The sequence below is a fragment of the Lepisosteus oculatus genome, chromosome 7 (genome assembly GCF_040954835.1).
Source record: "Lepisosteus oculatus isolate fLepOcu1 chromosome 7, fLepOcu1.hap2, whole genome shotgun sequence".
In the NCBI taxonomy this organism is placed as follows: Eukaryota; Metazoa; Chordata; class Actinopteri; order Semionotiformes; family Lepisosteidae; genus Lepisosteus; species Lepisosteus oculatus.
In genome coordinates, this window is record NC_090702.1 from 5,104,763 (window position 1) to 5,120,390 (window position 15,628).

Sequence of the window (15,628 nt, forward strand, 5' to 3'; positions counted from 1 at the left end):
CTCACAAAGAGGAAACTATGGATGTCAATACAAGCTGATTGTTAAAGGTGACTGTAACAATAATATATCTGGCTACGCGTCTACCTTCTAATTTTAACTCGAAAATGCACTAAAAGGCGCAACAGTAGGCTGCTCATGGGAAAACTTTTGTGATAGGTAGCGCACCGATTGGCTATTATCACATCCACAACTTATTTGTAATGTATATGTCGTCTCCTGTAGTTGCAGCAGGGGGCGCTGTAATGTTTCCCGTGAGATCCGGCAACTGTTTACGGAAGTGTGTGTGACGTGTCAGTGTGCACTCGGGCATTGTGGGATCGGAACGGCACAGCAAATGGTGGAGGCTGGAGGCAGAGGAAACCCGGGGTTGAAATTTGCCAATACAGCAGCAAACCGGCATCCCGATCTGGCAGGATGGTGGCGGTGACAGCCTGCCGCGTCGCGACTGGATTTTGATGAAAGAAAAGGCGCAAGCTTGCGTCGTCTTTGCTGTCGTGTCGGCTTGGAAGGAGAAAGTGGCACCGTCTATGTCAATGGACGCTGACGTACGAGTGGTACACGCACGGCGATTTTATTTTCACACAAGAGCGAAAAAGTAGGCCGGATCGTGCTGTAGGACTGCGATCGCCTTGTTGTTGTTGTTTTTGTTTTTTTTTGTATCGGGAGGATTTTATACAAGAGGCGCAGCGAAAATGACTACGAGCAGCCCCGAGGCGGTGAAGAAATTACTTGAGAACATGCAGACCGATCTGCGATCGCTGTCAATGGAGTGCAGGAAGAAATTCCCCCCCGTGAAAGAGGTACGAAGAAAATATCACGCGTGGTTGCTGCCTGTTTTTTTTTTTAAATAACACGAAGTGCAATCCATTCAGGGAGGTGGGTTTGGCGTAAGGCATGCGTTTTCGTGTGCCAACGAGCAGTCAGGGTATGCGCTTTGTGTGTGGTATCGAGAGAGGGTGAGTCGGTACCGCCAGCAAATGTAGTGCATTATTTTTTGTTGGTATTTTTGCGATTTGGGTAACCCGAAACGATAGAAAGTAGCCCACCCACCCAAAAAATAAAAAGCGAAGCAACTTTTATTTGCAGCAGGCATGGATCTGTTTACATGGTTATGTGGTATCCTCGGCTGCAACATATCACTTTTTTTTTCTTTAGCAGAGCTCTTGTCAAGTAGCGCAGGTGTTGTCAGAAAGCTTGACAAAAAGTCACCGTGAACAGTCGGCACTTCTGCAGGGAAGGGAAAACCTGTGATATTGCACTCTGTTGAGTGATCTCTGTTGAGATCGCAGCACTGTATACCAGTTTACAGGTTTTTCCTTGCTCAAACCCTGTTTTTTAATCCAGTTTGTAAAATACTCTGCAGCGGCTCTGTCAAAGTTGTACAACTGTACCAACCAAGCCTCGCAGACACGATTCTCACTCAGAAAGCCCATTCTGTGTTAGCCAAATCCATCATATTTCACACCCAGTCATAGTTACAACTTCAGCGTCCAGCGTTAGGTTATGCTGTAACATGCACAGTATGATAGAAATCGTGCCAAGTCAGCTTAGACAAACTCGTAAAGAATAGTCTGTTAACATTTCAAAGAAATCGGAAGCTAAGAAGTGTTCAACTGTAAATGATACTGAGATTTGCGATGTTCTATTAGACGTTTTATTTTTCTCGTATGAAAAAACTAGGTTAGGAATACGTGGGGTGCTTAAAATGTGTTATTTAATTTTCGAAACTCAGATAAAGAGGTATCACATGCTGAGTAATTAGTGTAAGGGTGTTTTAAAATATTTTTTCCGTGTATTTTGTAATCAATTCTATTATTCTGTGTAGGAGCTTTATCGGATACAATACTGGCTTTTCTAATAGCCTGTGATGACCTCGTTATACAGTGTGTACGTTATCTTTACTGTTCATGACAATAACAAAGACGAAAACAAAAACACCTTGATTGCAAAGCGGAAGTGACAATTGAATGTCTATTTAAAAAAAAAAGCCCTGTACCTACAAGTTTTACAGAAACTTAGTGATGGAGTCTGTCTGTTTCTACCACTGTTCTACAACGAAAACCAAATATTCCCCTGGTGTAATTTGCAATTCTTGAACATGCTGTCTTCATCCATCAAAAGGTGTTGCACTCCTTTAACAAAGTAGTCTTTTTGGACTCACCGACCAACCATGTTTTAGCTTAAAAATGAAAAACCGTGACAGGGGTAGTACTTGACTTAGAATTTCACTTATTCTACTCATTAAGAATACATTTTCAAATGTGTTTGTTGTACTGAAATCGTGATGTATACAGGATGCTGATATAATTTGCTGTATGTCTGTGTGACGTGCCCTGCTCTTCACCCTGATGGTTAGCTGTTGTTAACCAGCACCTTGGTTAGCATGATGACTTCTGTGCATCGAGGGCACGGAGCTGTGTGGTGTGGGAGCCGTCTTCTGGACCGGAGTGTAGTTTCTCTTCCTAAAGTGCTCTTTCCCCCTCAGACGTTATAATAATAATAATAATTGCTTACACTTATATAGCGCTTTTCTGGACACTCCACTCAAAGCGCTTTACAGGTAATGGGGACTCCCCTCCACCACCACCAATGCATCTTAGCTCTGCCAAGTCTGCATTCCACCGAGAAAGAAAGAGTAAAATGAACAAAAAAGTAGTTCCCTTCTCCGACTTGCTCTTCTCTTTATTAACGTTTTTTTATTGAAATTTCTCTCTTGAGGCAATTTCCCAACTCTTTATCAGTTTAGGTCTGGTAAACGGACCTCAAAATGCAGATTTTATCAGTATGAGACCTAGCAAAGTTCACCATATTCAAGCTAAGGCAAAAGCATGGTTTTAGAGCCCATTGCCCACAAGCACTTTGAGACACCTTCTACATGTATTCTTTTAGTATGCAGTTCTCCTACGTAGTATACAGTATGTTGCCTCTGTGATCAATGCATGGGAATGTTGTTAAGAACTTGCTGGGGTGACAGACCTCTAATGAAAAGTGTTGGCGGCACTCATCTATCATCTATCGTTGGTTTACAAACCAACGCTCCAGTATGGAAGCTGGGCACTATGTGCTGCAGGAGCTGCTGTGCATCGAATGAGTGATTAAATCAAAGTCCTGCCTACTTGACCATTAAAAGATCCCATGGCACTGTTTGAAAGCACAAAGGTGCTAACCTGCATGTCCTGGCTAAATTCCACTCTGCATTTCCTAAAAATCTGCATTAATTAATAATAATAGTAATATAGTAATAATGTAATGCTTACACTTATATAGCGCTTTTCTAGACATTCCTCTCAAAACGCTTTACAGGTAATTGGGATCCCCTCCACCACCAATGTGCAGCCCCACCTGGATGACACTGCGGCAGCCATAGTGCACCAGTACTCTCACCACACACAGGTCTCAGTGGGGAGGAGAGCAGAGTAATGAATCCAATTCAGAGATGGGGATTATTAGGATTTTTAATGACCACAGAGAGTCAGGACCTCAGTTTCACGTCTCATCCGAAGGACAACGTCTTTTTTCAGTATAATGTCCCCGTCACTATACTGGGGCATTAGGACCCACATGGACCGCAGGGTGAGCGCCCCCTGCTGGCCCCACTAACACCTCTTCTAGCAGCAACCTTAGTTTTTCCCAGGAGGTCTCCCATCCAGGTAGTGACCAGGCTCACACCTGCTGAGCTTCAGTGGGGCTGCCAGTTGTGAGTTGCAGGGTGATATGGTTGCTGGCAGTTGAAAATACTGAAGCAGTTTCTCAATTCTTCACCTGATCTGACGTGCAGTGGGGCTGCTTATGCATAACAGCTGTCGAGTGTCACCAAGGTGTGTGACGCACTTCAGTAATGGATTAAATGGGTCTCCTTTTGTGTTTATATATGTATGACACTCTGGATGCTTTATAAATAGTGCACCCATCCACTTTCTAACTGCTTCATCCCTCTCCTCTGCCCTTTCTCCCTCTAGTTCTGACTGAAGCCTGGAGCTCCTACTATAAATATGCCTTACAGTGTGTGCCAGCTGTATCCCTAGTCATTGGAATGGTCATTTTTAGATTTTGACCGAATATATCAAATGTAATGTTACAGTACATCCATCAATTTTCTACCCAGTTAATGCAATGGGGGAGCTGGAGTCTATCCTGACAAGCAGTGGGCGCAAGGCAGGGTACACCCTCGACAGGATGCAAGTCCCTCAGAGAGCACACACTCACACTAGGGTACATTTTCTCAGAAGCCACTTAATCTACCAGCATGCCTTTGGACTGTGGGGGGGGGGAACTTGAGCATCCGTGGGGAACATACAACTCCACACAGATAGCTCCCCAGGTTTGGAATTGAACCCAGAGCCCCAATTCCAGCAGCAGTGCTCACTCTGGGATCCTTTGGGGGTGAAAAGCTGAGCATGGGACACCACACTGATAAACAGAATAATTAACAACATGAATACATTTTCAAACAGTGAAAAGAGGACTGCCTTGTAGTTCACATTAAAGAAGGAAGCCATGCAAAGCTCTTCTGCTCTGGGGAAAAACAAAACTGTGAACTTGGCACACCTCAGTTTAATGTGCTCTAACCCACCCGACCAGTTTAAAATACTGTGTGTATTGTGTAATCAAACTCTTCCTGCAGGGTTTACTGTATAACTGGGAGAGATTCAGATTTTCCACCCAGTTCACTTTTTCGCCCTCTGTGGAGTGTGGTTTGTGCTGAAATTGTCTGCTGTATCTCAAGGTTTTGGGCCCTGTGTTACAAAAATGTAAAGGTTATCGCTTTATCGCAAAGGCGTAATTTATGAACAGAGCGAGCGGCTCACTTTAGTCTCCAGTGAGGACTGTTTAATTACTTACAGAGTTTAAAATTACTGTCCCAGGTCTCCATATCCTTAAAACGTTTTCCTTTAAAATGTTGGGTGGTGACGCGCTTTGCTAAAATGGATCTAAAACTGTTCAAACGTGTTGATAGTGCTTTATCATTTCCACATTTGTTCAGAACTGACGCCAACAAACGGTTTTATGATAATTTAAATTAAATCATGTCTCTACCCTTTTTATACATTTCTTCTGCACACTATGTAATTTACGATTTACTTATGGAAGATGTATGGTTTCAGCTATCTATATTGAATTGGTATGTACAGTAGTTGTTAAAGGATATATAATTTATTGTTATATTGGCGTCTAACGTCGTCATAAATTTTCTTTTCATATATTGTCCAGGTTTACAGTTGTGCACTTTAAAGCACAACTGACAGCACACTTTTTGTGTTTTAAATATGTGGCTCTTACAACAAGGATCATCAGAATAAATTACTTTTGTGAGAAAATAGATAAACTGCCGGCAAGTGGCTCATACTCGGCTCAAAATAAATATCATTTTATTTGCTCTATATCTGATAAATGTAATACTGTCACTCAGTGGAAATGGATTAAACCTAACCAGCCGTTATACAAATTAAAGGTTTGCTCATGCCTTTTTGAATTTTGAATTTCTGTCTTAGTCATGCTTACAGTAATGCTAGTTTTATACTATTTAATGCTGCTCTTGGTGATCTGGTGCTATTTATTTTGGGTTTGTGGTTTTTGTAAATAATGCCTTTGCTGTCTTCTTAAGGCTACTCTGCTTTCTTAAGCAATATGCTAAATTTATGATTGAAGAAGAAAATCTGTTTTCCGCATTCAGTGTCATTGTGGATGCCAAAGGATCACCAGCATCTGACAAAATAAATTTGAATGAACTGTCTAGTGAGGTATTCAGATTTTACAAAAACAGAATCCGGAAGTCATTGAAACACGTTTTGTAGTTTTTTAAGGCATAATTGAAGACCTTCAAAGGTATCTTAAGTGGTTTCTGGCATTATTAAAGTTTTTTTTAAGGAAAACTTCATAAGCATTTAAGTGACATTGGAGAGTAGCGACTTACTACTGCATCTTTCGAGCTCGATTTTAATGATCAAAGCAGAAGAACCTAAAATATCACCAGCTGCAGACCTGGTCAGAACATCTGACTAAAACACACAGTTATGTGTTCAGAATTAAAAAACAAATACCGAAATAATTGCAACACTATGCTGATCTCATTTAGTAGTATTTTTACCTTTTGTATTTCTGACACTGTTGTCCATTCTTCGCAATATCTGGCAGAAATAAAGTGCTTTAAAGGAGAAATTCAGCAGAATTCGAGACGGGCATTTCAGTGAAAGTGCAAAGCGGTCGTCTGCTACCGCATCATTGAAGCCCTAATTGGACATTCAGTATGATAGCAACAGCTGCACATCAGAAAGAACTCCTAGTCAGTCCTTCCAGTTCACTTGTTTGTGCCTCAACAGCTATCACACTCCATGGTGTGTGTTGTCTTGTCTTATTTAAAATGTGTCAGTTTGTCACAATAATGTGACGCTGGTGGCCGTCAGGCTTGTGTACCAGGGGGTTAATATTCACATTTCCCCCAGTTGTACGTCTTTTCAGCCTTTGTTTTTCATCGAACATGGACGGCAAGCTGTTTCTTTTGGCCTCTGTCATGTCGTGTCATGAACAGGCCATAGTGTTTTTGTGCAGATTGCGAAATTGCAGTTGTGTGTTCAGCACGAACGACTATGGAAAGCAATTGAAACTGGATATACAAATGATTGTGTGTGTTCCTCTTTCCCTGGTGGGTGATGTTTTAACTGCTACCTTTACTGTGGTGTGTATATAGTACAATGTTGAACAAAGGAGAAGGATTTTTTTCCCCAGGTGTATAAAAAAACACTTCATCACAAATTGTTCTAGTTTGAGAGATGCCGATGAACTGAATGTGCTCGTTAGATTATTTTGCTGACGGTCAGCTGAAAGTTGCATTCTTTGAAAAGTTCTAATAGGCAGCGTGGCAGTCTGGAAAGAGAGATAAGTCCGAGTATTTCTTTTATGTTAAAGAAAAGAAAAAATCCTTTTGATCTTCAGGTCGTCAAAACCGAGAGAAGATATTCTGGTCTTTTATAGAAATAATATATTGTATCCAAAATAACATAAAAACGGGGTTATTTCAAACGGGGTTATCTGCAAAGACAAAGACTATTTTGTGGAGCCCTGTAGCTCTGAACAATGCCTGTGTTGAGGATCCCTATTGTTTTTGTATTAATGAAATAAAAATGTTCTTGTCGTTCCCAAGTCAAGAACTGCTGGGTTTCACTCACTGTTGCGGTTAACTGTCTCATAGCAGTGATGCACAGAAATGTTTTCCTAGTTCCTGTTTTCATTTGTAGAAGTTTTAATATCTGTTGATTTCTTAGGCAGAGTAGCAGTTTTTCTCTGGTGCCTGTGATCACCCGAAAACAATGGTTGTGCGACTCACTGCTTATGCCTGAAAGTTAAACATAGTGTGTTGCTGCGTATTGCTGTGTGTTGCTGTTTCTTTTTCTCTGTTTCTTTGGCCATAATCGCAGCATAATGCAAAGGGTGTTGTACAAACTTTTCTGAGTCACTTTTCTAACTTCATCAACAGTATACAGATGTTTTTAATCAAGTGTTCTCAAAGGCAGTGGGCCTAGTAGCAGACCCACAATTTTCTTTAATTTAATGCATCTCCATAAGCAAGAACTGCTCATAATGTTGGTTTTACACAATTTTTAACTGCTCCATCTTGAAAGCTCCTGCACTGTTGTATGCAGTCAATACCCTAATACTGGCTACAAATCCTAGTAAAGTGATTTTTATTTTTCAGGGTGACCAGACGTATCACGTGCAGTTTTTTTAACCAATTTCAGTGGTTAAAAAAGGGTCAGTCTGATTCTTTGAACTAAATAAATTGAGTTTCATGTACCTGAAAATAAACTGGTGGGCAATCTGATACATTTGGTTTGTTGGTGCGGCTTTATCTGGGCACATTACACTAAATTAAGTAAAAAAAATGGAGGAGAATTTCAGTTATGTTCTACAACACTCCAAAAGGCTTAACCACAATTTCAGTCACTTTTCTATTTTAATTTTGCTACAGTAGGGAAGTAACATTTCTAACAATTGCACACCCAATTACTCAGAAACCAAAGTTCTATAAAACGGTGCTATAAAACAGTCCATAGAAGTGTAACCTGTTTGTCAGTTCCTGCTGTTGTTTAAGAACTGTTTTTCTATATTAATTTTTTGTGCTTTTGTATACACTTCTTTGTTTCTTAACTCTCACTCCGCCTTTTATTTGTCTTGAATGACAGTTGGCTGGATATTTCTAAATTGAAAAAGGACTAAAATGGTGTGTGAGCAGAAACGGAACTAGTTTTGGAGTGTGCCAAACTTTAATGTTTAAAACATGGCAAACACAGCGTCAGGAAAGGTGAGGCGATCTCAAATTCAGAGTCATATGTCAAAAACACTGTGTCCTGAGGGAGTTTACAAAGCACAGTGTTGTAATTCAGCATGAACTTAAAATTTTCCCCTGGTCTTTACCAGTCATGGCCTCCTAATTATCCCCCATCTCTGTATGGCTTCTTATGCTGTTTTTTTTAAGGATTCCCCATTCCTTGTAAAATGAGTGGAGTGTCCAGAAAAGCGCTAAATAAGTATAAGGATTTTATTATAACTGAAAAGTTCAGTAAGAAAGCAGGGGGCACAGGAAGATTAAGGTATTCAGGGAGAATTAGCTAGCTGTATGCTGATTTGCACAGCATGTGTTTGCTTGATGCGTTCCTCGTCTTAAAAGGAATAGCTTTTGTGTTGAATTAATTGCTCTGTCTGTGTTCAGGCAGGTGACAAACTAGAAGTTAAGGTTAATCGGGGATGTTTAAAGTTTAAAGATCAGAAGGCAGCGGAGATGTGTTGCACAATTAAGACCTGACCAAAGTCTCATTTATATATCATTTATGGTCAGCAGCTGTATCACTCTGTAACTCACAACTGGCAGCCCCACTGAAGCTCGCTGACGTGGCGACTGTCTTGAATGTGTCTGGGGAAAGTCAAGGGGCGAGGGCCATGATGAAAATGACAAGCGACCCAGGGGTTTGATTGTTTATATTGACATCTTTAACATTTTTAAATCCTCCTTCTTGGTAACAGAGCACAATTTAGATCTCGCAATGTGATAGTGTTATCGAATACAGATATTTGATAATGGAGAGTGTGCAGTACAGTACCTAATTCTTCTCTCATAGGTGGGGAAAAAAGGTACACTAGATGTGGAACTCCGACCTTATAAACATCTGAAAACATTAGAAAGCAGACCACTGTTTTGTAGATGAAGTTTTTGTTTTTATAGATTAAGTTAAAGAACTTTTACAGTATGGAGAGGCTGGCTTGAAGCATTTTGCGGGTCTAAACAGCGTTTGCACATTAATTCTGTGTGTAGAGATTTCGGAGAGCCTACTGGTTAATCTCGGCAGCAGTAATCCTATATTAATGCTTCTTTGTCTGAAGTTTATAAAAACAGGATAAATCACGCTGGAGGTATTTGGTGCTTTGGTGGCAAACGCTAGTTTGTTTTGTTATCTAGGTTTCCTTGAAAATGGGTTTTAAACTAAACCGTGTTATGGCACTAGCCTGTAAAACTAATTCACCTTGCACAAAGACATCAGCATCAGAACATAAATCCATAATAACACATTTAGGCAGATGTGGCAGATGTTTCTTCAAAAAAGCAGCCTGTTGTTCTCTTATTAGGTTTGAAAGGTGAGTGTGTGCCTTCTCCCCTCTCATAGAGTCCACATGGGCATTTCATTTCAGCTGACGCAGCTACCCACCTGAACTATTTCATTTCAGTTACCTTTAAAACAGTGTCTGCTTCTAATATCGTCTGAAATTCTTGTAAGAGGTTTACTGCGATGCACATGATGCTAATAGCTGTTTTCTGTAGGAGACCTGTATTCAGAATCCTCAAAGGTATCGATAAGTACAGCCCAATGGACTTCTTCAAATTCACCAGCGATACATGGACCTGAGGACACAAGGGGAAACATGCAATAAAAAGTGAGAACAGGAGGCACTTTGAAGCCAATATCTTGGTTTCTTTCAAGAAACAGCTGGATGAGAATCCCATATTTGACTGAACAAACAAGCTTAAAGGGCTAACTGGTGTCCTCATGTTACTTATGGTCTTAAGTCTTCGCTGGAACGGTGCCCATGATATGTAAATGAGGTAGCTTGGTGATGTTCCTTGCTGCTGACACTATAATTCTTGATCGCGACTGTCTGACAATAGGAAAGAAGAGGAGTAGGGAGATCTTAAGTCTTGGGCCAAGAGTATACCACAAAAATGTTTCTTGGCGCCATCCCATACAGAAAGCCAGTGCTCTACCTAGAAACAGTGTCTGCAGTGTGACATCCTTTGTAGACCTTGGGAGGGGTGCAGCTTTGAGAGCTAATATGGCCATTGGCGGTGACACTTGGGTCGTGTGAGCTTGCGCTGTAACGGACAGAGAATAAACAAAATTGAATAAGTCACCTGCAATTCTGCCACGTCTCCTGTGGGTGGAGACGTCACTCTGTCCCAGGCCTTAACAGCACATCCGCCACCCTGGAGTGTTTTATGCCATAGATGTGCGCTCGAGTTAGGCAGCCTGAATTGACAAGGAGGTGCCAGACTTTCCACAGAATCAGCACTGCCTGCTCTGCTGACCTCCTTGATAAAGAGGACTTATCAGTGCCAGAGTCGCTAACGAGCAGGTGGAAGAGACTTAGGTTCTATGTGTCGGCTACTGGGGGGGGGGACAGTGTGAAAATACAGGGTTTCAAAAATGTTTCACTGAGTGGGAAGAGGCATAGTCCTAATTTTTAAAATGTGTTTTCTTTGACCTTTGTCTTTGCTGTTTCTAAGCTCTGTGATTAAATTTTGAACCCAGGTGTCCTCCCTTCTCACAGCCAGGTGGAACGGCTTCCTTTAAGCAATAACCGCTGTTGTGAGAAGCCTGAATACAGCCTGTGCCTTGTGCGTTGGTTTCACCCAGCTTGGGGACAATTTGCACATTGTATAGCTGCAGCTCACTGAAGCAGACGACACTCTTGGTTTCGAAAACGCTGCCGAGCGCCACTGCACAGCCAAGCTTTGGGCGTGTTTGACTGACTCTGTGTCCTGACAGTAATGTGGGTTTCATGCGTTTTCAATTGTTCACATTTCTTCCGGTGTCGCAAACTGGCTGGATTAAAAAAAACAGCAAGGGCATGACGAAAAAGGGAAAGCATGCATTTTCAAAATGTTTCAAGCGGGGAATTAGGTCAATATGTATGGACTGCCAAGGAACAAGTAAATAATAATATGAAACTTTGTTTTATATTGCATCTTCTCAAATGGCTTTACAGGAAACAGTAAAGAAAAACAACAACTAAGATTGGAGATTAAAAATTAGCACAAATAAACAGAAGGTTTTAGGATGCAGTAGAAGATAAAGAGGGACAGACGTAGCCATCAATCAAATAAAAGCTTTTACAACAAAGAGTCTGGATTTTAAGTGCTCAGTGTAGGTGACTCTCTGATATTCTTGGGGATAGAATACCAGAGCTTTGGAGCACAGCAAGAGAAGGCCCTGTCACCCATAGTATGTAAATGAACTTGGGGGCAGACAGGAGACCAAAGTCAAACAAACGAAGGTTGCAAGGTAGGGGAGTAGGAAGATAAGTCAAACAGGTACTGAGGTGCAAGCCACATTGTATAGGTGACCATGAAGGCTTTGAATTGATACGAAACCTGACTGGAAGCCAGTGTAAGGACTCCAGGATAGGAGTAATGTGATCGCTTGTACACACCCTTGGCCAGGATTCTGACTGACAAAGTCTGGACATTGTGGTTTGTTCAGAGTGGATTTACAGTAGACACCCCAGCGAGCAGGGAGTTGCAGTAATCAGTTCTAGAGAAGGCACATTTTACGATAATCCCATCCTGAAACATAGCAGAATTGCTGTTGTTGTACCTTCTTCAACACAGAAGACTCTTCTGCTGTATATTGACCCGTGCCAAGAAACTGTCTGGGGTTTACCGTGAATTAACCTTTGCTTGTTCCTAGTTTTTGTAATCTGACTTTCCTTTAATTAAATTACTTCATGCATTGTTGCTTTGTGAAGCTGATGTATATTCATGGTATAAAGGAAGACAGCCAGCATGTCTTTCTTGTGCAGATTTTCTCTGCATCGCAGATAGGTGCATAAACTCTTTTGCCAACCATGCAGGTCACAACGATGGTAGATTTGTTTGCTGCGGTAGAGGATTATCCAGTGTGCACAGCTGGGAATCATGAAATCCAGTCCAGTTCTGGCACTGGTGCCTTGTACGCCGATATTGCTGTTCTCACTGTGTCATTTAGTTTATGTTCAATTCCTGTGAACATGAGTAGTTTAATTGCAAAATCAATTCCAAGGTTGTAAAACCACCTTATAAAATTAAACATATGCCCGCTGGCCGCAGATAAAAGGGAGATGAACACGCACAAGTATAGGACGAAATGTCTCTCCTTCTTTTCTCTTAGTCAGATGGAACTTAACAGCGCTGTGCTTCTTTTATTCTCCTCTGGTCCATTTCCCATCTCTGTCTCTTTTAATGGCAGTGTTTTAAATTCTCTTCCTCGCGCCCTTTCTCTCCCCTCCAGCTCCCTGTGGATCTGCCAGGAACTGGAACTTCATTTCTGTCTGAGCCTCTCCTCACCCCTTTCTCCCTCTAGTTCTTACAGAAGCCTGGAGCTCCTACTATAAATATGCCTTACAGTGTGTGCCAACTGTATTCCTAGTCATTAGAATAGTCATTTTTAGATTTTGACCTAGTACATTAAATGTAATGTTACATTCCGTCCATCCATTTCCTACCCAGTTAATGCAATGGGGGAGCCGGAGTCTGTCCTGGCAAGCAGTGGGCACAAGGCAGGGTACATCCATCAGAGGGCACGCAGACGCGCAGCAGGGTCAGTTTTCCCTGAAACCAGTTAACCTACTGGTATGTCTCAGCACCCGGAGGAAAGACATGCAGACATGAGGAGAGCATGCATTCTCCACATGCCCTGTTATAATACATCTGATTTATTATTATTATTTTTATTTACTGCGAGCTCCTTGCACCCCGAGATTTTCTTTCTTGTTACTCTCGCTTTGTACACTGTATTTAACGTGCTGCGAATTTTCACTTGGGGGGGACTTGGATCAAGGCAAAATGAGCTCCCAGAATTCCGCTGGGCAGAGCATGAAGGAGGAGCTCGGGGACGAGAGTGTGCGTTTTTCCTCCTGAGCCAGTCAAATCGGCCATTGGCAAAGCTGCTACTCCTCTCCTCTTTCCAGAAGAGAGGTCCGGTGTGCTCTCTCGGCCTGTGGTGTTTACCCACACAAAGGCGACGAGTAACAAGGGATCTCTGTTCGGTTTCCTCTTGAGTTCTGTATCTTCCTGTTGCTGTGGTCACTGTTCAAAAGCCTCAAGGTCATGTTTTTTCTTTTCTTCTTCCTTCACAACTGTTGGCATCGGGACCCCTGTTAATCAATTTTAAGCCGCTCTGATTTGGCAGAGACAGCAGTTCATTAATGGGGCTCTCCCTTATAACCCCCTGAATTTGCACAGAGGAATGGAGGAACACGCACATACTCCCCTGACAGGCTCGCTGTCGTGTTCAGTTTCCTTCTGACGGGCTGTTATCTTCAGGAGAGCTGGTAGGAGCTGAAGAAACAGAGTGGCTTTCCTTGTTAATCGCTACAAACTCACAGGTGCCTCGCAAGCCTCAGATGTGCACTGCTGTGTGCTTAATTATGGGCAAGGTGTGAAGTCTTACAGCCACCAGAGGCTTCACAAACAATGATCAGGTACTACCCAATTTTATTTTAAATAAATCAAGAATTACGAGAAGCCCTCCCAACTGTTTCTCAGTTTCTGATGTATTTAAATTATGCCTATACATGTCAGCTGTTCAAGTTTTCAAAGGCCTCTGTGTGAAGTTTCAATTTGATCATTGTATGGTCAGCCAGTGACTGTGTCTGTTGAGCACATACCAAAGAAGCAGATAGTAAACTAGTGTTTCTGCTATGGGCAGACATCCAGCTGTAAAAGAAAATTGCTGCGACTGTGATCAGAATATTAGAGAACTTTCCTTACAGTATCTATTTTTAATCTCCAGAACCATTTTAAAGGCTAAACTTTTATAGCGGAGTAAGTTATAAATGTTACCTTAGCAGATAATGAACAAATCCTGCCCGAGGACTGTCAGTAAAACTTTCATTTGGAAAAGGCTGATATATATATATACAAGTTTTTTATTTCATGGCTGCTTGGCACTCAGTTGTGTGTGTCCCAGTGGTATCAATACATTACATTCAGTCATGTACGTCTTTGTGGTGTAAAATATATTTTTGGCCTAAGCAATGTGCAGCCCCACATTTATTTATAATTATTATTTATTATTCAAAAATAATAAGCGATTGTATTTGTGGAAGGACTGTAATTGTAGGTTGGGCGGCCATGCTGTGTTTTCTTGCTGGATATTAAATATACATTTCACTGCCCTAGGCGTGTTCCACATTTTTGCTTTCCTCTTCATTGGTGCAGTTTGTGAATCAAGTTACAGAAAAGGCTTTTGATTGCCTTTTTGTGCTTCACCTTCCTTATTTGTCACAGTCGATGGCTGTGAAGTAGTTTTTTTTTTTTCGGTCCCGTTGGTAGCAAATGTCTCATTTTTGCCGTTTTGGAAATCTGGCATTGAGGGCAGAAGTGAATAATCCTGTGAGTTTAGGACTGGAGTTAAGTGGGTCATTTCACTGTATGGAATGCGGCCTACCTGTGGAGTGAGCGTGTGAGACTGCATTCATTTATACTGTCGGCGCTCGAAGGGACAGCAAATACAGCTGTTCAGTACGATATGGTGATATGGGGTACATTCATTCGGTCTCCCTCTTTCACCCTTTTTCTCTGTTTTTGTCTCCATCTTTATCTCCCACACTTCACCTCCTTTCTCCCGTGCCCTGGTTATTTCTCGCACCCACCACTGGGGAAAATTTTTTATTATTTCTGTATTTGGCGATACGATATCGCACCGCATATGACCGTTTCAGCAAGTCGGCACATTCCGTTTGTTTTGTGTTTTTTTGGCGAAAGACGGGGCACGCTCCGTCCTGCGAAGCAAAAACGAAATACGAAGCCCCTAGAGAAATGGAGCGGTTCTACAAACCTGTGTTGCCTCAGGTGCGTTGGTGGTAAAAAATAAAATCCCAGAAAGGATGGGTGTCAGGCTGGCTGAACAGATCCAGTGGAGTGAGAGACAAGGTCCAGGTGAGATGTTATGGATGTGGTGTGCAGAGTAACATTCGTTTGACTATTCTTAGATTGTCAGGAGAGACACTTTTAGAAGGGGTGGTAGGGAATCGTATTGCTTATCACTGTATTAAACACCCTTTACTGCTGTGTCAATCCCCTGTTTCTGATTGTGGGTGTATATTAATGTGTAAAATTTAAGAATTGCAACTGCACTGCATCTGCAACAAGTGCTGCTAAACACACCCAAAAAAGAATAGAAGTCATGCAGATCCTAATAAATGCAAAAAACTTGGCTTTTGTGTGTATTTTGCTTAACAGACCTTCCTAAAAGCAATCCTTTTTTTTTTATTCTGAAGCGTTTACAGGAGACCGAGCCAGTGCACTGATGTAACAGAACTTAAATTTGAGCTGTCATACTGAGAGGGTTGTGCGGTCGTCTGTCATTTGAACTCCTTGAAC

General features: G+C 41.7%; 1 protein-coding gene across 4 annotated transcripts in view; it reads left to right on the plus strand.

The window, feature by feature from the left end:
- Positions 1 to 307: 307 nt before the first annotated feature.
- Positions 308 to 15,628, plus strand: part of mon2 (MON2 homolog, regulator of endosome-to-Golgi trafficking) — a 69,997-nt gene continuing 54,676 nt past the window's right edge. For all 4 annotated transcript variants that reach the window (XM_015353281.2, XM_015353283.2, XM_006633807.3 and 1 more), the window contains exon 1: positions 308 to 800. In XM_015353281.2, coding sequence (XP_015208767.1) covers positions 693 to 800 — 108 coding nt within the window. In that variant the 5' untranslated portion in view covers positions 308 to 692. The remainder of the gene's footprint in view (positions 801 to 15,628) is intronic.